This window comes from Benincasa hispida, chromosome 12 (genome assembly GCF_027475165.1).
Source record: "Benincasa hispida cultivar pf3 chromosome 12, pf3_genome.v1.1, whole genome shotgun sequence".
Classification (NCBI taxonomy): domain Eukaryota; kingdom Viridiplantae; phylum Streptophyta; class Magnoliopsida; order Cucurbitales; family Cucurbitaceae; genus Benincasa; species Benincasa hispida.
In genome coordinates, this window is record NC_143489.1 from 17,953,240 (window position 1) to 17,975,183 (window position 21,944).

At 32.4% G+C, this 21,944-nt stretch overlaps 1 protein-coding gene, 1 non-coding gene and 1 pseudogene across 2 annotated transcripts; 2 read left to right on the forward strand and 1 right to left on the reverse strand.

The window, feature by feature from the left end:
* Window positions 1-4,489: 4,489 nt before the first annotated feature.
* LOC150031827 (uncharacterized) lies at window positions 4,490-5,625 on the forward strand (annotated as a pseudogene).
* An 11,407-nt stretch (window positions 5,626-17,032) lies between these two features.
* LOC150031828 (oleosin Cor a 13-like) lies at window positions 17,033-20,802 on the forward strand. Its single transcript, XM_090307836.1, has one exon. The coding sequence runs from the start codon at window positions 17,373-17,375 to the stop codon at window positions 17,763-17,765; it is 393 nt and encodes a 130-aa protein (XP_090163962.1). The 5' UTR covers window positions 17,033-17,372; the 3' UTR covers window positions 17,766-20,802.
* On the reverse strand, window positions 19,991-20,088 carry LOC120069448 (small nucleolar RNA snoR31/Z110/Z27). The gene has a single exon (XR_005479533.1). It is a non-coding gene; the product is annotated as a small nucleolar RNA snoR31/Z110/Z27 (small nucleolar RNA).
* Window positions 20,803-21,944: the final 1,142 nt, after the last annotated feature.

Sequence of the window (21,944 nt, forward strand, 5' to 3'; positions counted from 1 at the left end):
CTCAGGTATATTCTTGAATCTCATAATAAACTCTTGTTTCATATTGTTCTTGAATGAGATTGAATTTTAGAGAACTTGCCAAAATTGGGATTGCCACTTTAATTCAATGCTTTGCCAAAGTTAGGGCTTTAAATTTAGAGAACTTGCAAGAACTTCCACTTTTCTTTAATTAAATGCTTGCCAAAGTTAGATATGTCAATGTGTCTAATTTGTTAGGGCTTTATGAACTAAGTAATGCTTTGTCAAACTTGGGTTCAATTTTTAGTTATTGGAATTAATATATGTTTAGCACATTAGAGCACGTGCACACCTTGGGTTCAATATTTTTTAGATGTGTTTGTCTTTGTTCTCTAATTTTCCTTAAGGTTCTCTGATTTATTTACTTTCTTGAGGTTGGAATGTTGTAGAGGTATTTAGTTGATTTAAATAGAATAGGTCACAAGTCTGATTCTTTTATACTAGCAACCCAAGCAAGACAAGTATTTTATGTTGAGGATCCAAGTGATGTTAGATGATCAATTGTGCTTACCCCACCACAAAGGAACTTTGAAGATAGATATAATGATGACGAACTTGGAGATACAATATTACACTGTCAAGGAATACCCAATGATATATCGAATGTTGATGTACATAACGAATTGGATGAGAACATGTCAACATATGTACGATCGAATTGTGAAGGCATCTGGATAGCTACATAACATTTTATTGGTAGGTTCTATATTGTGTAATATGATAATTGTTTTTTTAATTTATACAATTTTTATCAATCACATTTGATTTTTTGTTTGCTTAAATTTCATTGTCAGATTTTTATTTATACACCACATGGAGCATAATACAGTGGGTGACGAAGATTTAGAGCTTGGTGACAAAGAAATAGTAGTTGTTAGGTCAAATGAAACCATCAATCAAAAGAAGAGAGAACGAGGAGCTACTATTATGTTTGATGTAACACTTATTAGGAGTGCAGGAGAAAAGAAGTTTGTGGAATACAATGAAGATGATGTACCAATTGGTGAAAATAGAACTAAGTTAAGGTCTTTCATTGGGTCCACTACGCATTATCATATACCTATTATATATACATCTAGACGTGTGTTTACTGAGTTGAAAGATAAGATATATAGTACAGTTAAGGTATATATATTCAACTTTTTATCTCGATAATATTGTAGATGTATATGTAATATTTTCACTAACTTTTCAATGTTTAGGCCGTCTTTGTAATTGATACAAGATCTAGGACGAACATCACGAAATCTGCAAGCATAGCTTTTCGTCAATTTAAGAATTGTTTAACAAAAAAAAATATATTATGCCATTTAAAGATGAATCTCAACTTCTAATAAATCCACTGAATAGTATTCATTTATTGATCAAAGTCATTGGGAAGAGTTTGTAAGATTGAGATTGTGTATACACTTTTAGATATATTATTAATTTAATTTTATAAATATTTGCTATGTCATTTATACTAATAATCATTACATTTGTATAGGAAAAAAGACGCTTGCAACAAGAATGTCGATCTAAGAATAAGTACAATCATCGAATTTCAAGGAAAGTTTATGTTACCTTGTTGACGAGATGGTAAGAATTTAGTATATGTTATCACGATTTATTTATCACAATATCTAGTTTTTCTTCATTTGAATGTAGAAGAAAGTATCTTCAAATGAAATTTATTTCGATTGAGCTAACCTGTGGAAGAAGGCTTGAGTTAATAAGAAAGGAGAATACGACAATAAAGATGTTCAAAAATCCATCAATCGAATAGTAAGACAAGTATTAAATTTACATGAAGTATATGACATATAGCTTAATTATATTAAATTTCATTTCTTTTTAGGATGGAATCTCAAAGTATAATACAGATCCATTATGCCACAAACATCACTCTCTCAATGATGTCTTAACACAAGCTTTGGGTACTAAAGAAAGGTATGGGCGTGTGCGTGGGGTTAGCGGTTTTGTTACTCCAACGGCTTACTTTCATACAGTGAAACGAAAATCAAAACATGGGAAGGATGAATACAACGAAATTGTAAGTGAGAATGAAGCATTTCTTCAACGTGTTAGAGAATTAGAAGCTCGTCTTCAAATATCATCTTTTACAGCATTTTCTGAACATGGAAGTTGCTCCATGTAATTTTTTGCAAATGAGTTCGAATCTCAAGATAAACAAAAAGACAAGATGAAGACTACATATGAAAAGAAGCATGAAGAGAAGATTAAGGTAGAGGAGATTAAGTCCCTAGAGAAACGAAGAGACAAGATAAAGGTGAATGTAAATTACAACACAGAAGATTTGAAAATCTTAAGATAAGTGATACTAATAAAATTAATTAAGTGTTGGGATTGGTGTCCTAATTCTCCCGGAGTCTTGTAGTTTGTAAACATTGTACACATTGTTATTAATAAAATAAGAGTTATTTTGTTTGCATTTACTCATATCCAATAAACAAATATCTGTGATTATTGTATGTAGACTTAAGCATGTATATGAGATATACAAGTGGATCATGTCTTAAGTAATAACCTAAAATGTCTGTAGTATAAGGATATAGAAGGGATGCCTTATCCTTGTGACACTACGGATACGTCCCGCTTTGTAGAGGTTTACAAGTGTTGTGAACTACTACAGATGATCTGATCCTGACCATTCATGTGGGGACATGCGAGCAGAGGTGTTCTATACAAAGAGTTTGTATAAGACCGAACCACGAGATGATTCGTCTCTTTATATAACGTTGTTGATACTTGAGACTTACATCTCACCTAAACGACCATAGGTGACATGACCTTAATCCTGAGTATTTTGGGAACTTCTGCCATTAAGGGTGGTCCTTTGATTAGTATAGGTGAGAGTGGCTAGATTGCCAACTCAACAAGCCTACCTTTTTGGGGATTTATCTGATTGGGGAGCTGGGAACTCAGTTACACAATATGGAATTCACCCCTTCCCCGAAGCAGGGGTAAGTAGATAGATTGCTCCCTTGAAGACTGATTCTAGGTCTTGAACATAGTGGCCACATTCTTTCTTTAAGAGGAATCAGTCATAGTAGAGCTATGACTTATGTTCATTAGAGGAATCAGTGGTACATAAGAAGTTAGATGTAACTACAAGGGCAAAAAGATAAATTGGCCTAGCTGTACTTACGAGTGATCTGTGAAGGGTTATTGCACTATTGATTGGTTGATATGGATGCAGAAATATATGTATAGTGAGGAGAGTGCAGCTATCGGTCTTTAGTAGAGTGCCCGACAGTTAATAGATGGTGGATCCCATGACTAAAGAGTTTAGTTAGTTATTCACGTACCGTTGGAGCTTTAAGCTACAGGTCCATAAGGTTCCCTTGGTAGCTCAATAAATTCAAGTAGAGAATCAGTTCTTGGGGTTAGTTTGAAGTGTTCAAATTAACATGATGAATTCAATTATACATGATATAATTGGTGTGATGTATGAGATACATCAAGTGGAGGAATTAATGTAAATATGATTTACATTAAGTACCATAAAATAGAAAAAGAACTATGGTTTATATGTTTCATGAGATGAAATATTAAAACTATAGGTTATAAATATAATATGGTAAGTTGGTTATCATATTTATTTATAATAATATTAATTATTTGATAATTAAATCTTTTTCTCTAAAAACCGATTGAATGGGAGGTTATGGTGGTTTTATGGTAACCGTGAGATAAAAGAAAAATATGTTTCTAATTTTAGAGAGTTGCCACTTTTGGAAAGAACTCATGGAGAAAGCTATCAAGTGAAAGTGTTTCACTAAGCGATAGCTATAGAGAGACTAAACGATCATGGAGTTTAACTATGTGATAGTTCATCAGCTGATCATAGCTAAACGATCATGTGCTTTGTCTATATGATAGGCTGCCATTTACTACACGATCGAGCACATCGTCTATATGACAGACAGCTTCCTATCTCCCACTTGCTCGATTGTCTACAGGACTGTTGTCCTCCAGTCTCTTCCTCTAACAAAGTCCATACAGAGCTCACACCTCCTGGATTCTCACACCGAGAATACCAAGGTAACCATTGTGGTAGTGTCCTCACTCAACTCGATTGTGTTCGAGGAGCTTTTGGCTGTTCATGTTGTTTGTGTGGTGTTCGTTGTTGATCGTACTGTACACCGGTCGTTGTGTTGGAGAGTTGTTGTTCTTGGACGCAGTGGAGATTGTTCAAGGGAGTTTGAAGAATGTTTCTTCAAAGGTACGCATACTCTATCCTTTAATTCTATCGTTTAGCATGCTGTAATTTCGTTTGTGCATAACCTATTAGTTTCAATTCTTGTACTGTAGTTGTTTATGTTTAACTAGAATGGAATTTGGAAGGATCCTTCCGCTACTCATGGAAATCCTCATGCTTGATTTCCTTCATTAAGTTCATCAAATGTCTAATTTTTTTACTTTATATACTTTTGTTGCAATGATTTTTCTACAATAGGAGAAATCTTCAATGGAAATGACTAAGAAAAAAGAAGTTAGTGACTCAACATCGGTTCTTCCGGTATCTTTGAAATTCATTCTTAGATATGCTGAGAAGGTGATGGCCAAAGAGTCTAGTATTTCTTTACAACTTCCAGTTGAACACTTTAGCATTAGTTGAAAGAGTTGTGTCCTACGAGAGGACATAATTAACTTTTGTAACATGGATGAAGTCAAGACAATGACTTTGGTGACTTTAGTTTTGACGTTTCTTTCCAATTTTGGATAAATCTTTTGTAGGTACTTACACTCATCCTTTATTGATTCAAAAGAAAGTTCATGATACACTTTTGTAGATCCATCTCTCATTTCATATGGACATAACTCTCAGGAAGTTAAAACTTGAAATTTGTGTAGCAGACTGATGGTCTCAGAAGTAAACCAAATAGTTTTTGCTCCTTTTAATACTGAGTGAGTCAAAACACGTTTTGTTTTTATCAATTTTCATTAGCAATAAAAATACTAATTATATTTTATTAATTAGTAGTCATTGGGCACTACTTGCTATAAATGAATACGATGATGCTGTGTACTATCTAGACTCAATGAGGACAACATCATAGGTAGATATAAGATATATAACTGACACGTAAGTTAATCTTTTTCATTTGTAGTGTTTGTTTTAAAGTGTACTTTATTTTAGAATTTGTGGTTATTTCTTGATAAATAGGGCAATTTCGATGTTTCAATCTCAAAAGAATATTAAAAAAAGCCAGAAGCAAACTTTATGGAGAACAATAAAGGCAAGTATAAATTAACAATGACTACTTATTCATCATATTAAGTAGACATCTAGTGCGTAAGGATTACTTCATTCTTATTTACTGATTTTTTTTTTCTCTGTAGTGTCCTCTACAAGTTGGGAGCACCGAATATGGATACTACGTCATGAGGTATATGAGGGATATTGTGACAAAAAGATGCATTTTCATCTCAGATTTAGTATGTTGTTGTTATTTCAACATTTCAAATAGAATATGGAAAAATAGAATCCATTATAATATTTGGCTTTTATGTTTATAGGTTGATACAAGGAACCCGTACTTACAAATCGAGTTAGACGAGGTGCATATAGAATTGGCCGAACTTTTGGGTTGCTACATGTGATCATGGTTGGTCATTTTGGATGTGTTTGTTTCGGCTGATTAATTTTTGGATTTACTTCATATCCATATAGGTGTAATATCTTTTGGTATTGTTCAAATATGCATAGAGGAGGGGGGATAGTTTTGGATTGGTACATGTGATAGTTGTTACGTGGGTAGATAGATGGTTTTGATAGAAGTTTTGACAATGTATTTTTTGAAACTGATCATATTGGGTTTCCTGTTAGAATTATGTTCCTTAGATTGTTTTGGAAGTGTCTATATGGGTTGACTGTTAGAATTATGTTCCTTAGGTTGTACTATTGACAATGTTAAATAAGTTAAGTTTTTATAAAGAGACATTGGTGATTTTTTGTTGGATATATAAATTTGTCAATGCGTGTACATTGTTTATTTGATTGATGAATGTATGTCATATATATACCAAATGTGATTGTTGGATCAAAATACAGGAGCAATTATAGGTAAAAACATCAACATTGTAGATTTTTCTAAAAAAATCACTAGCAAATTTCTTGACGTTTTTTAAATGTTAAGTTAACAAAATTTCTTGACAATTTTTCCTTGTCAAGAATGCCTATATTCTTGACATTTCAAACATGTCAAGTGTCTATGTTTCTTGATTTTTTTAAATGTCAAGTTAACAAAATTTCTTGACGTTTTTTCCTTGTCAAGAATGCTCACATTCTTGACATTTCAAACATGTCAAGTGTCTGTGTTTCTTCACCTTTTTTTTAATATCAAGTGCCACTTTTCTTAACGTTTTTAAAACGTCAAGAAAATTGACATTCTTGACACTGGCTTCCTTGACGTTTTTAAAAATGTCAAGAAAAGTCATTCTTGACATTTAAAAAAGTCAAGAAACATTGTTTTGTAGTAGTATTCGCTTTGTGAAGTTTTTCCCTTCCATCTGTGTGTGCAGCAATGAGGGTATTTGAGAGAGTGTTTTCTTGGTTTTTGGGTTTCTCTTCTATTATTAATTCCGAAATACCGAGTTGTGGTATAGGAAATCAAATAGTACGTATTGGACTATTTGGGGAGAGTTTTGTAGCACGAGTTTTGATATTTTCTACAAGCTTCAACATAGTAGAACCTGCAGTTGCGGAAAACTAAACGTAGTCCCGAGTTTGAGGTGAACCAAGTATAGTAAAAGGTATGTGATCATATAGGTTTTGAGAAAGCAATCGTGTAATAGTAATAGTTAAGCGATCATGTAGGAGTTTGTGGCCGATCGCAGAGTATTTAGTAAGCGATCGTTTAGTCATACTGAGCGATCGTGGAGAGATTGTAAACGATCGTTTAGCATCTCGTAAGCGACCGATAAATCTTTTTTGATTCCTATCGTCTAATAAAGAAGTTGTTCATCATTCAATTGTTCTTTCCGGAAGTTTGCACCTATTGTTACGTTAATAAAGAATTACTAAACAATAGCATAGTAATTTTACTAAACGATTGTGTGCGATCGTGTATAATTACTAAATGATTCTTTAATTTCCTTTAGGTTAAGGGTTTCTTCTTTAATTTTTGACAGAACCCTCAACCTCTTCTTCAAATTTTCTCCTCTTCCTTTAATTTCCTTGAGGTCGCCCTCGACCTCTTCTTTAATTTTTGACAGGTCGAGGGTTAAACACTCATCCTCTTCTCAAGTCGAAGGTCAAACCCTCGACCTCTTCTTTAATTTTCAACAAAATATTTTACACAAAATCCCCACCTCGAAAACTCCAAAACAACCATAGATTTCTAAATAGTTTCAGAACCACTATATTTCCCTAAATTGCTTTTCTAATCACAATATATATATATATATATATATATATATATATGTATTATATTTTAGAGGAAAAAGGTGGGATGGAAGGTCACTTCATGACAGTAACTTAAAAAGAAAAGTGCAAGCAGCAAGGTTCTTTGGGAAATGACCAAGTATATACGCCAAATTGAAGTGACCGACAGGGTGCAACTTAATTTCATGTAGTTTTTCCCTTCCGTCTGTGTATGCGCAATGAGAGTATTTGAGAGAGTGTGCTTATAGGTTTTTGGGTTTCTCTTTTATTATTAATTACGAGATACCGAGTTGTGGTATAGTGAATCAAATAGTACGTGTTGGACTATTTGAAGAGAGTTTTGTAGTGCGAGTTTTGATTTTTCTACAATCTTTATTACCGTAAAACTTACAGTTGCAGAAGACTGAACGTAGTCTCAATTTGGGGCGAACCAGTATTTTTTCAGTGTCGATTCTCTTTTCCCCTCTCTTAATTATTTTGGTAATTTTATGACTATCAATCTTTTTTGCTTTAACTTGTGAAAGTGAAAATTTTAGATATGTTTTTGTTTTCGTATTTATTTATATCTTAGTATAAATTTCCAATAACTCGTAGTGTGGGGGAGGGGATCATGTCTTAATTATAACCATTCTAATAACTTTTTAGATAGTAAAATGGTCGTTTGTGACATTCATGTTCTAATTATAAACATTGACGACATGTTCGTAGCTTGATAGGAGTCACCTCATAAACATTTTAAACATTTTGTTTAAGTTTTTGTGTGATTGTTAAGATCTTTTTATACATTTTTCTTTGTTGATTTTAAGAAATATTTTCTAATATTTGTTTTCTTATTTCAGGTTATACATATAAATTCTCAAAGATCATTTTTTGGAGATTGCGGGAAGATTTTTAAATGATTGCTTAGTTTGGTTAAACATCTCACTTATTTGTAGGTGTTTTGGCTTGGGGAATGTTAAACTTTTTTTTTGTATAGGAGATTTATAAGAAAGTAGAAATGCTCAAATTTAATTGTATACATTATTTTTGTTCATAGAATTTTATAGACTGAGTAGTGAATGTCAGTCTTATTTTTAATATATAATATTACTTTTGTTATATTTGTCCCCAATTCATTTGGTTGAAGACTAACTTTTGTTTGTGCACAATTAGGTATTAAGGAAATAAACATTTGGTTATTTAACGGTTACAAAGAATATATAAAATTGTAAATAACTTATGCCAAAGCAGATAAACTTCAGCAAAAATCTTTCTATTGATTTGATAATTGTTGTTATTTAGAAGTATGCTTTTGCCAACTTAAAGTTGTTTTCATCAGGAAAACACATATGCCGATACAATATATTGCATTAGTAAAATGGTGTTTATGCCGAGTTTTCGTCGAGAGGTACTTCTCCCCCTCCCGACATGGATATGATGATGATTATGTCAACGCAAAAAAATGCGTTGGCATCTCGATGTTTTTAGGACTTTGCTTGACATTTTATTTGCATGGGAAAATGTAAAAATTCCTGTAGTGATTAATAGAAACATTTTTAGTATATAACAAACCAAACAAACTTGTATATTAAAAACACTTGAGAAAGAGTTTCCAAACACATGTGTTTTCTAATTTTAATGAGTTTTTAGTAAAAGTGTTTAAATGTGAAGATGTATTATTTAAAAAAAAAATTTCCTAAGTCATTTCAATAAGCCCTTAATTTCAATTGCTAATCATTTATCCTTGAAATGAATTCTATACAACCATCTATTGTTCTTTTTACAAGAATTTTGAGAAATGGACTTATTATATAATGTGGGAGAGTGCAAAGGCCTATTTGGTAAAAAAAAAAATTGAAAACAGAAATTTGAAAACAAATGATTTAATGAAAACATAGTTGTATTTCATGTTTTCACATATGTGTTTGATAACATACTCATAAATTGGATTCTTTATAAATGTTTTTAACATAAATTATATTCATAAATAAATTAATAATAATTTATAGTCAAATAAATATTAGTGGACAACTACAACTAGTTTTATGATTTACAAATATTTAGAAGCATATTTTAAACAATTGTTTATATATTTTATAATACATTACATAATACATATTATTTAAAAAAAAAAAAACTAATGGAATTTATAACATAACATAATAAGTTTTTATCTTTATTTAATATAATTCTACATTTTAAATTTTAAAATACAAAATCTGGAGACAACGAAAATATAAAATTGTTGTTTTTAGAATTCGTACTGTTTAAGCATTTTTTAGAAACAGAATTGGAGTTGTCTGTTAAACACATATTTGCTTGAATTTGGATTTTCTAACAAATAAATTCTAAGGGCCCATTTGATAATGTTCCTAGTTTGATAACTATTTCTATTTTTTGTTCCTAAAATTTGTGAAACTTTTCCGAAAATGGAGCCAAATTTGAGAAACTGCAGAGAAAATAGCCCCAGATTGTATCCATAATACTTGAGATATATCAAAGAAATTTCTCGGTTGGATGTCAAAAGAAGTCGAATGTCATACTTTGGCTTCATGATCTAGCGTTCGATTCCCTCCGAGGATGATTTTATTTTATTTTATATTTCTTTCTTTTCTATATTAAATTGGCTATATTTCTTTCTTTCTTTCATTCTTTTCCTTTAATTATTAATTTTTTTATATTTATATGTTTAATTTCATTTTGAATTTTAAATTCTCCAATATTTAGTTTTATGCTTTATTTTGATTTTCAAAATTTATTTTCTGTATTAATTTAGTCATATTTCTTTTATATTTCGTTCTTTCTTTCTTTTATTGTTCTTTCTTTATTTATTGATTTTTTCATATTTATATCTTTAATTTAATTTTGTAATTTAAAATTGCCAATATTTAGAATATTTTATATATTATTTTGATTTTCAAATTTTAAATTTTCAATATATCCTAGGACATTATATTATATTATATTATATTATATTATATTATATTATATTATATATTTCTTTCTTTTTTATGTTAAATTGACTATATTTCTTTCACAATTCTTTCTTTCTTTCATTTTTTTGTTTAATTGTTAATTCTTTTCATATTTATATGTTTAATTTCATTTTGAAATTCTAAATTCTCGAATATTTAGATTTATTTACTATTTTTATTTTCAATTTTAAAATTTATTTTTTGTATTAATTTAGTCGTATTTCTTTTATATTTCTTTCTTTTTTATCTTTTATTTTTCTCTGTCGTTATTAATTTTTTCATATCTATATGTTTAATTTAATTTTGAATTTTAAAATTTCCAATATTTAGAATATTTTATGTATTATTTTGATTTTCAAATTTTAAATTTCCAACCTGTCCTAGGACATTATTTGATATTATATTATATTTTATATTTATTTCCTTTTTTATATTAAATTGGCTATATTTCTTTCTTTCATTCATTTTTTCTTTAGTTATTAACTTCTTCATATTTTATATGTTTGATTTAATTTGAATTTTAAATTCTCCAATATATTAGATTTATGTATTATTTTGAGTTAGCTTGCTGAAATCGAATAACTACTGATTTGAAGGTTTCAAGCTGGTCCAAGCTTTCTCTTTTTCTCAAACTAGACCAAGCTTTCTCTTTTCTCATAAATCATAGTTGATCTTGAAACACTTGGAGTCAATGTGACAGCAACGTGATTTGCTTGACCTACTTCGTCTAGATCTAACTCAATCTTCTTCTCACGAGTCAAACTAGACCATGCATAATTTGCATGGGTGCAAGTGGCTAGATCGCCGACTCAAACTTACCACTTTGGGGATTCATCTGATTAGGGAGCAGGGAACTCAGATATGTTAGGGCTAATGCCCTAAACTCTCATAAGGTCCTATAGTTTGTAAACATCTGTATGAACAAACGCTTGTGATGCTATGAGATGTTTTCTTCACTGTTGTCTATGAAATATGAGATATTTTATTTTCATTTACCACAAATCAATAAACTAAAATCCATGGTTGTCGTTATAACCTAAGCATGTATGTGGAGACATACAAGTGGATCATGCCTTAAGTGATAACCTAAATGGTCTATAATATATGGATATAGGAGGGAAACCTTATCTTAGTGATACTACGGATGCAGCCCACTTTGTAGATAGTCATAAGTTTGGTGACGTGCTATAGATGGTTTGATCCTGATCATTCATGTAAAGACATGCGAGCAGGGGTGTCCTATATAAAGGAGTTTGTATAAGACCAGACCACAAAGTGTTTAGTCTCATTATATAACGTCGTTCATAACAGAGACTAATCATTTCACTAGGATGACCGTAGGTAACATGACCTTAATTCTGAGTGAGTTGGGAACTCCTGCCTATGAGGGCGGTCCTTTGATTTGCATGGGTGCGAGTGACAAGATCACCGACTCAAACCTATCAATTTGGGGATTCGTCTGCTTGGAGAGCTGGGAACTCAGCTACACAAAATAGAATTCACTCCTTCCTCAAAGCAGTGGTAAGTAGATAGATTGGTCCCTTAAGGGCTGATTTCAGAGCTTGAACGATGTGGCGCCACACACCTTCACATGGCCCGAGAGGTGTCCACTCATAGTAGGACTATGATGTATTGTTCATTAGAGGGATCAGTAGTACTTAAGGAGTTAAATGTAACTACAGAGGCAAAACAGTAAATTGGCCCAACTATACTTACGAGCATCTGTGAAGGATTATCGTACTATTGACTGGTTATATCCGATGGACACATAAATATATCTATAGTGAGAAGAGTGCAGCTGTCGGTTTTTAGTGGAGTGTCCGGTAGTTAACGGATGGTGGATCTCGTGATTAAAGAGTTTAATCAGCTATTCACATACCATTGGAGTTTTAAGCTACAGGTCCATAAGGTTCTCTTGGTAGCTCAATGAATTCAAGTTGAGAATCAGTTTTTGAGTTAGTTTGAAGTGTTCAAATTGATAAGAGGGAGTTTGATTATATATGATATGATTAAACTGGTTCAATTATATGTGATATAATTGATATGATGTTTGAGATACATTAATTGGAGGAATTTGATATAAATATGATTTGTATCAAGTAAAAGAGAAAAAGACTATGGTTTAAATGTTACATATGATGTGATATTAAAACTATAGGTTATAAATATAATATGATAAGTTAGTTATTATATTTATTTATAATTAAAACAATTATGAGATAATTGTAGGTGGTTTCTTCTTTAATCGTGTTTAAAGTGGGTGGTTATGTTCAGTTTTCATAACTGAAGGATAAAATGAAAAATGTTTTCATTTTGTAAGGATCGCTTGATTAAGTACACTGTTAATCATCTAGCTATTGAGAGACTACATGATAGTCTTCAAGTTTTTGTCTAAACGATCGTGTACACGCGCATTTGACTAAACGATTGTGTAAAGTTTTACTAAACGATCACGTGCCTTAGCGATATTCTCTAAACGATCGTGTAACCGATCAAGCCTATTTATCTAAACGATCGTGTACCTGCTGAGTTTTACTGAGCGATCAAGCACAAAATCTATACGGTAGATAGTTCACTCTCCTACTTGCTTGGTTGTTTGGTTGATCATTGTTTCCTCCTTCCCTCTACCAAATCCAACAGAGCACACGCCTACTAGATTCTCACTCCAAGAATACCAAGGTTACTGAGTGGTGGTATCCGAGAGGTTACTTGTGAAGGAACTCTTATCAAAGAGTACCTTTGAATGGAAGCAAGATCGTTCCAAACTTATTGTGACAGAATTACCGCATTCACAATCAAACAGACTAGTTATGCAATATACAATAAATTAAAGGCATGCTTTGAAATTTTAAACAACAAGAGAACGAAATACATACCGGTTGAAGAACCCTTCTTCACCTCAAATCTCGTTCTTGTCTAAGGACTGCTCCTCTCGCTCTTGCTGAGAATGTCCAAGCTATCATCTACCAAATCGTTTACCCACGAACGGCCTCCTCACGAACATGGCAGCAAGGAAGACACCACCACTTCAAACCCTTGATATTTGGTGTGAGAATCCAGGAGATGTGGGCTTTGTTGGATTTGGTAGAGGGAATGAGGAAGAAAGACAATTGTATACCATGACCAAGCAAGTGGGAGAAGTCGGGTGTCTATCGTATAGACGATGCTTGATCGTTTTGGTAGAAGTACACAATCGTTTAGTAAAAGGGCCACAATCGTATAGACGATTGTTTAGCAAGATGCTCGGGTGCGTGATCATTTAGAAAGAGCTAGATGATCATTTAGAAAATCCTATGCGATCGTTTAGTAAACCGTGCACGTGTTTACAATCGTTTAGAAACGTTGAGTTGTTGTGTAGGCTCTCAATTTGCTATGCGATAAGTTGTATACACCACTCGTGAGCGAATATCTAATCTTCTTGCAAAATGAAAACGATTTTCATTTTATCCTTCAGTTACGAAAATTGAATGCAACCTCCCACTATCATTCGGTTACAGAGAAAAAGTCAAGCAACAATTATCCTATAATTGTCAAAAAAAAGTAATAAATATAATCATATTATATTCATTAACCTATGGTTTAATATTACATCAAATGCAACATATGAGTCATAGTCTTTTCTCCTCTACTAGATATAGATCATATTTATATCCATTTTCATCTAAATAATGTATCTCATACATAATGTCAATCATATCATATATAATTGACCCGTTCAATCATATCATATATAATCGAACTCTCTCTTGTCAATTTAAACACTTCAAACTGACCCAAAAACTGATTCTCAACTTGAATCCATTGAGCTACCAAGGAGGCCTTATGAACCTATGGCTTAAAGCTCCAACGGTACATGAATAGCTGACTAAATTCTTTAGCCACAAGATCCACCATATGTTAACTGTCAGGCATCCCACTAAAGACCGACAGCTGCATTCTTTTCACTACAGATTTATTTTTATGTCCATCGGATATAACGAATCAACAGTATGATAACCCTTCACATATGCTTGTAAGTACAGCTGGGCCAATTTACCGTTTTGCCCCTGTAATTACATCTAACTCTTAAGTACCATTGATCCATCTAATGAACAATACAACATAGTCCTACTATGTGTGGACACCTCTCGGGCCATGAGAAGGTGTGTGGCGTAACATCATTCTACTTACCCCTACTTTGGGGAAGGAGTGAATTTCATCTTGTGTAGTTGAGCTCCCAACTCCCAAATCAGACGAATCCCCAAAATGGTAGGTTTGAGTCAGCAATCTGACCATTCGCACCTATGCAAATCAAAGGACCGTCCTCAAAGGCAGGAGTTCCCAACTCACTCATGATTGAGGTCATGTTATCTATGGTCATCCTAGTGAAGTGAAGTCTCTGTCATGAACGGTGTTATATAACGAGACTATAACACTTCGTATTTTGGTTTTATACAAACTCCTTTGTATAAGACACCCCCACTCGCATGTCTCCACATGAATGATTAGGATCAGACCATCTGTAGCAAGTCACAACACTTCTAACTATTCTACAAAGCGGGCCACATCCGTAGCGTTACGAGGATAAGGTTTTCCTTCTATATCCATATACTACAAACTATTTTGGTTATCATTTAAGACATGATCCACCTATATGTCTCTATATACATGCTTAATTACAAACGACAACTAGGGATCTTAGTTTATTGGTTTGTGATAGAGCAATTAAAATATCCAATGTTTCATAGATAAAAGTGAAGAAAATATTATATATTATACATCACAAGCGTTTGTTCATAACTGTGTTTACAAACTACAGGACCCAACGAGAGTTTAGGGCATCATCCCCAATAACTTGTTCGTGGCGAAGATTGTTCGTGATTCACCAGAAGATTAGGTAGACGATCTAGGCGAGAGCAAGATATCGCTATTCCAAGTTCTTCACGAGAGTGAGAGATCTATGGAAGAAGAGTTCTTCAAAGGTAAGCCTCTTACCTCCTTTTGTATTTAATTTCTTTAGCATGTCATAATTTATTAGAAGATGCATAACTGGTTTGTATGTTTGTGAATGCTTGTAATTCTGTCGCAATGAATTTGGATCGATCATGCTTCCATTCATGGGTGCTCTTTGATAAGAGTTCCTTCATGCTACACAAGATGGAATTCACTCTTTCCCCGAAACAAGGGTAACTAGATAAATTGCTCCTTTAAGGGTTAATTCCGGGGCTTGAACAATGTGGCGCCACACCTTCTCATGGCTCGAGAAGTGTTCAGTCACAGTAGGACTATGATGTATTGTTCATTAGAGGATTCAATGGTACTTAAGGTATTAGATGTAACTATAGAGGCAAAATAGTAAATTGACCCAACACTTACAAGTGATTTGTGAAGGGTCATTGTACTGTTGATTGGTTGTATCCAATGGTCACAGAAATTTATCTGTAGTGCGAAGAGTGCAGCTATCGATCTTTAGTGGAGTGCCCAGCAGTTAAAGGATGGTGGATATCGTGATTAAAGAGTTTAGTCAGTTATTTACGTACCGTTGGAACATTAAGTTACAGGTCCATAAGGTTCCCTTTGTAGCTCAATGGATTCAAGTTGAGAATCAGTTTTTGGGTTTGTTTGAAGTGTTCAAATTAACAAGAGGGGATTTGATTATATATGATATAATTAAATGTATTCAATTATATGTGATATAATTGTTTTGATGTAGTAGAAACATTGTTAGACGAATTAATATAAATATAATTTATATTAAATGCAATAAAGGAGAAAAGAATTATGGTTTAAATATTATATATGATGTGATATTAAAACTAATTCTTGCAAAGAAAAAAATCTTGATTTTTCACTAATTCTTGCAAAAAAATGTTCTAAAAAAATTTCTCATTTTTTGGTTTTTTTATTTGTTACATATTTTTCCAGATATTCTTAACACTCATTTGATATATGAATTTAGTTCAACAAAAATATATTTTACAATTTTCTATATATAAATATTGCAATTAACATAGACAAAATACTATTATTTATATAATCAACAACCTACAACATACTTTAACAATAATCGGTCTTATGATAGTCAGAGGTGGTTGTCAAAATCGATTATCGGAGATAATTTTTGCCGGAGTTTTTATTCCAAGGTGATTGCCGAAGTCTGAAGTTTGACGTATGAAGGTGGTATTAGAATTGGTCATCGGAGCTGGTTGTTGGAGTCGGAGTTGGTCGCGCAAAGGTGGTTGTTGAAATTGATGATTTTCTGCGGAGTTCATCAATATTGAAGATGATTGTTGGAGCCTGAAATTTGTCGCACGAAGGTGATATTGAAGTTGGTCGTCAATGTTTGTCATTGGGGTGGTTGTCATAGCTCGGAGTTGGTCGGGCAAAGTTGATCATCAAAAGTTATTTTCATAAAGTTTGTAGATGGAGGTAATTGTTGGAGTCTAGAGTTGGTTGCACAAAGGTGTTCGTCAGAGTTGGTCATTGAATTTGTTGTTGGATGTGGTTATCGGAGTTCAGAATTGGTCATCAAAGCTGGTCGTGCAAGGTTGTTCGTAGAGTTATCATTAGAGGAGATTGTGAGAGCCCAAAGTTGATTCTCAGAGCAAGGCAATGATAGTTCTCGATAGTGGTCGATGCATGGAGCCATTAAAAGCATTAAAAGAATGGAGAGTTGAAGTGAATTAGAGTAAGTTAGTAAAATATATTAACATTTAAAGTTAGTTGGTCAAACATTGAGTGATATATTTTATCAACTCAACCTAACTCATATTGGTGAATCAAACACTATCTTTATAAACAAAAATAATAATAATAAAATCTTTTTTTCCAATTAATTTTTTTTTTTTTTTTAAAAAAAAGGAAACATAATCAGAACAAGTGAGCCAGCTAAAAAATTGAGTTGTCCAAGAACAAAGCGATTTCGAATGCATGCAATAAGAAGTCTTTAAACACCTGCCTCTCCACTTCCTATATAATCAAACACATTTCATCCCTTTCTTCTTCACCTCCTTCAAATCCCACAATCTCCAATGGCGGAATTTCGTAATCCTCAGTACTCCAAGCCACGACACTCCTCCGATCAACTTCCCCGGTCCCACAAAGTCGTCAAGGCCGCCACCGCCATCACCACTGGCACCTCGCTTCTCGTCCTATCCGGTCTGGTGATGGCCGGCGCGGTAATTGGCCTCGCCGTCACAAGCCCGCTGTTTGTCATATTCAGCCCGGTCCTCGTCCCCGCGGTGATGACGGCATCGCTTTTGATCTTGGGGTTCTTGGCCTCCGGTGGGTTCGGAGTGGCTGCGTTGGTTGTGTTATTCTGGTTCTTCAGGTATGTGGGCAGAAAAGGGGGAAATGGTGGTGGAGATTTGCCGGAGAAAAGTCGGTTCAGGTTTGCCAGTAAGGGGAGGGAAGTTGAAGGTTAAACTTGTATGCGCAAAATTTACCAATGGTTGGTGGGTGATCCATGGAACAACGAAGAAGTGAATGGATGATCGAGATGAGGAGTGGATTGTGAGGATGCGCAACGACCGTTGGATTATTTTTATGCGACTTTAGTTAAAGACTGCCCTCAATGTTCGTTTCATGAATAAAATGTAGGTTCAAAATTAATTTGTGTCCTTGTGTACACTTGCACGAGAATGATTCCAAAAATTGTCAAAAAATTTTAAGTGTAAAATTAATTTTGATTGACCATCTTTTAACTCTTTCAAAGACATCTTTCTTACCAAAAAAATCAAACAATTGGGTGGATCCTATTTTCACGCACCACATTTTACATTAGCTGAAATTACATTTACAGTTTCCTGCAAATCTACCTCATATTGCCGTTACCACTATTACTACCGATGAGTATTTATAAATTTATTTGATTATTAGAAGTTTGCAATTACTACTATTACCATCAATCTGTCGTTTGAGATAAAATTTGCATTGTTATCGGAGATCGAATTCAAGTCACCATTTGTTTTTTTTACCGTTGATGATTCATGATTGATGATGAGAGTGACGTAAACAACCAAATTCTCTCTGCAAAACTTTTTTTACCCCAAATATATATATATATATATATATATATAGTGAATTTGAGGGGAAAAAATAATTTTCACACCTGGATCTACTTTTACAAATATAAACTTGAGGGGCTACATTTGTCAATTTCCCATCTTACAATTTCACAACATTCCCTTATTTTCATTCTCTCCGCCAATGCCTTAAATTCTTTTCATTTGTGTCCACAAGGCTAAATCTCTTTTTTCGCTCTCTTTCAATCCAAAGAGATTTTAGCTGAGGCAAACACAAGCGAGTCAAACAGTCGTACCAATCCAATCTAGATGGCAACAACGACTTTAGGTAAAACTCACAAACTCCTCGTTTATGTCAAATGGTTAAAATGTCAATTAATTCATAGGATTGGAAAGGTCTAGTATGTTAATTTGATTCATACACTAAGGATGTTCAAAAAAACCCAATCCGAAAAAAACAATCAACCCAACTAACCCATTCAATTTATTTTGGGTTATAAATCCTTTTGTATCGAGTTTTAGATAAATGAAAATTTTATGTCTTAAGTTAATTCATGAATCACCTAAAATAACCCAAATCAACCAAAACTTATTATTATCTAATTAAATATACATATATTTATTTTAATTTTATCAGTTTTTTGGATAATTTATTCTCAATAATTCTTTTAAATAGTTTTTTTACTTTAAAAAAATTATACATTATATAAATTGATATTGAATGGTTAATCTTAATTCATATATGAAAATAGTTAAATCAAATTTTTAAATATTAACATTTTATCTTCTTTAAATAAATGACCAAAGTAACTGAATTATTTGGATTAAACTATTATATGATGACAGTATAATTGCTTGATGACAATGTAATGGCTAGTGTGTCATCATTAAATTTCAGGTCCTCCATGAAAATAGGAGTACATGCAGTCCCTGCATTCAATCTGAATTTTTAGTTGGTATTTCCATAGTGTGATTAACAATGGTTTGGAAAGTTTGTGGAAGAAACTAATTTCTTGGTGTGGTAGATTTTAGTATGTTGTATTCACTTATCATTGGTAGGGTTTATACCATAATTATTATTGTTCATTTTTCCACTTCCCCCTAATTTTAGGTGTTGGCATTTACACCACAACATCAACGTAGTATAGATTAGATATTGCATTTTTCAGATGAACTTTATAGGTACTATTTTTGCTTTCATATGATATTTTATTTATTTATTTTGTATAATTTACTAACAGCATAACTAATTGATTCAAATGATTTTCAACAAAGGCTAATTTATTTGAGGTTATTATTATCTAATTTCAAATGTTTTGATATTCAATTTTTAGTCCAAATGACATCTCAACCTTTTTTCTTATTATCATAGTCTTTTTCTAGCGAACAAATTTCTCCTGTAACACCTTTTCCAAATAACTCATCCATTTCTTTAACAATCTCTTCCACAAACCCACAAATATCTCTATTCATTATTCTCTTTTTCAATGTTCATAACAATCAAAAAACTGTAGCTCAGGCTTGCAAAGTAAGTTGAGAAACACTAATTTTTAAACAAATTGACTAATGATAAAAAAAAAAAAACTGTTCGAAGTAGTTCTCAAAACCCAGAATGAAAAGCTGTAATCATCATCAGAAAGGAAATTTTATTCTCATCCACAGCATGGCTTTACTGTGTAGGAAGGTGTCCTAAGATTTATTCCTCATTTCATCACTTGATGGACATTAAAAGAAAAACTAGACAAAACAAGAACAGAACCAAATCAAACAAACATTACAAGAAGAGGTGCTATTAAATCCAATGAAAGTTGATATTAAACCTCAATGATTTGTTGAGTTTTCAAAATTGGGAAATAAAATGGCACACTCAGAAGGCAATGGAGATTATTAGGTTCGATTCTGCCTGCAGAGTCTCCTCAATGGATTTCAGAAGAGGGAGCTTTTTATCCTCATTGTAGCCTTCAATTTCCCAAAAATGCAATCGCTCTTTACAAACTCTTTTAAAAAACAGTTTAAAAAAGGTTTTGGCTCAGTTTCAGAAGTATTCGACACGCAAGATTCGAGAAGAATCCTGCATTCCGGTCTGTTGAGCTTGATCTTTCATGAAATCATCAAAGCCACTAGTTGTATAAAACAAACAAAGGGAAAACGAGAAAACAGTGAAATACATCCATCGTTTGATCCAAATAAACACGAAAACCCAAAGGAACCTAGAAATAATTATATGATTGCACACTAAACAAAACGAGACGAGTGGATCTATCGAGAACAGATATGATCTCAAACATTGAAAACACAGAATTTGTTAAATGAAATTTGAAATAACGAAAGAGTAAAATTGAAGAACCTCAGGAAAAGAACGAAGATCGGAAAGCCTAAAGCGACTTCTGGGGCCGCAGATATTTGCAAGGATGAACTGGAGGAAGATTGAACTGATAAGAAAAAAATCAGTTGGGTTCGAGGGATTAAATAGGGGGGAAGAAGGAATTGTGCAGTAGAATTAGGGTTTCAGTTTCCGCCGCTCGACTTTCGGAGTCAAATACGGGCTCCTCAAAGCCCAGCCCAATTCCGATTCGGCCCGAAACCAATTTACTGATTTTTTTCCCAGAAAAAAAAAATAAAAATTTACCCCATTGTCCTTCCGCTTAGTAAATATTTGGTCCCTTTAAATTTGGTTAGTTAAAATATATATTTTTTTTTTGGGAAATTAATAATTTAAGCCCCTTTGATAATCATTTGGGTGTGTTTGGAATGTATAAATCATTTGGTCTAAATTAGATAATAAAAAAAAATTGGAAATGGAAATAGTGTCTATAGACATAATTTTCAAAAACTTAAAATCAAATAATTTCTTGAATTATAATTGGTGATGATATAGTTCTAATACTTTTAAATTTGTAATAATTCAGTCTTTAAACTTTAATAATTAATCATTTAATCTATATACTTTGAAATATGTGACAATTTGGTGTCCCTATCACAAAAATTCTTATCAAAATTAATTGTCAAGTTTTATTACGTAATAACTTCTTTTTTATAGTTTATAAATAAATAAATAAATATATATATATATATATGATCTTAGATCAAATTATTGATATATATTTATCAATTTTTTTTTATTAAATCTTATAAAAAAAAATCTATGATAGAAACTAAATTGTGAAAAATTTAAAATTCATGGATTAAATTGTTATAAATTTGAAATAATAGAGACTAGATCGTTACCAATTAAAGTTTAACGACTAAATTGTTACGCTATGAAAATTTAGGACCAACATACTTTTAACTTCTTTTTTTTTAAAATAAAAACAGTTTAGAATTTAAACAGGGTTAATTTTTTCAAAAGTATTTTTACACACAAGTATTTGGTTTGACCCTCTACATACAAGATGCTTCTACAAATTTCAGATTACTGTGAAGGATGGCTATTAGAATGTTCTATATTAATAACTTCAAATTATGTTTATTATGTTTTAAATTATGTTTATTATGAATATTATAATAATACATAGATGCACATTGCTTAGTCTCCCAAAGTCATGTGTCATTCTTCATGTTATCCATGTATCTTGTAAT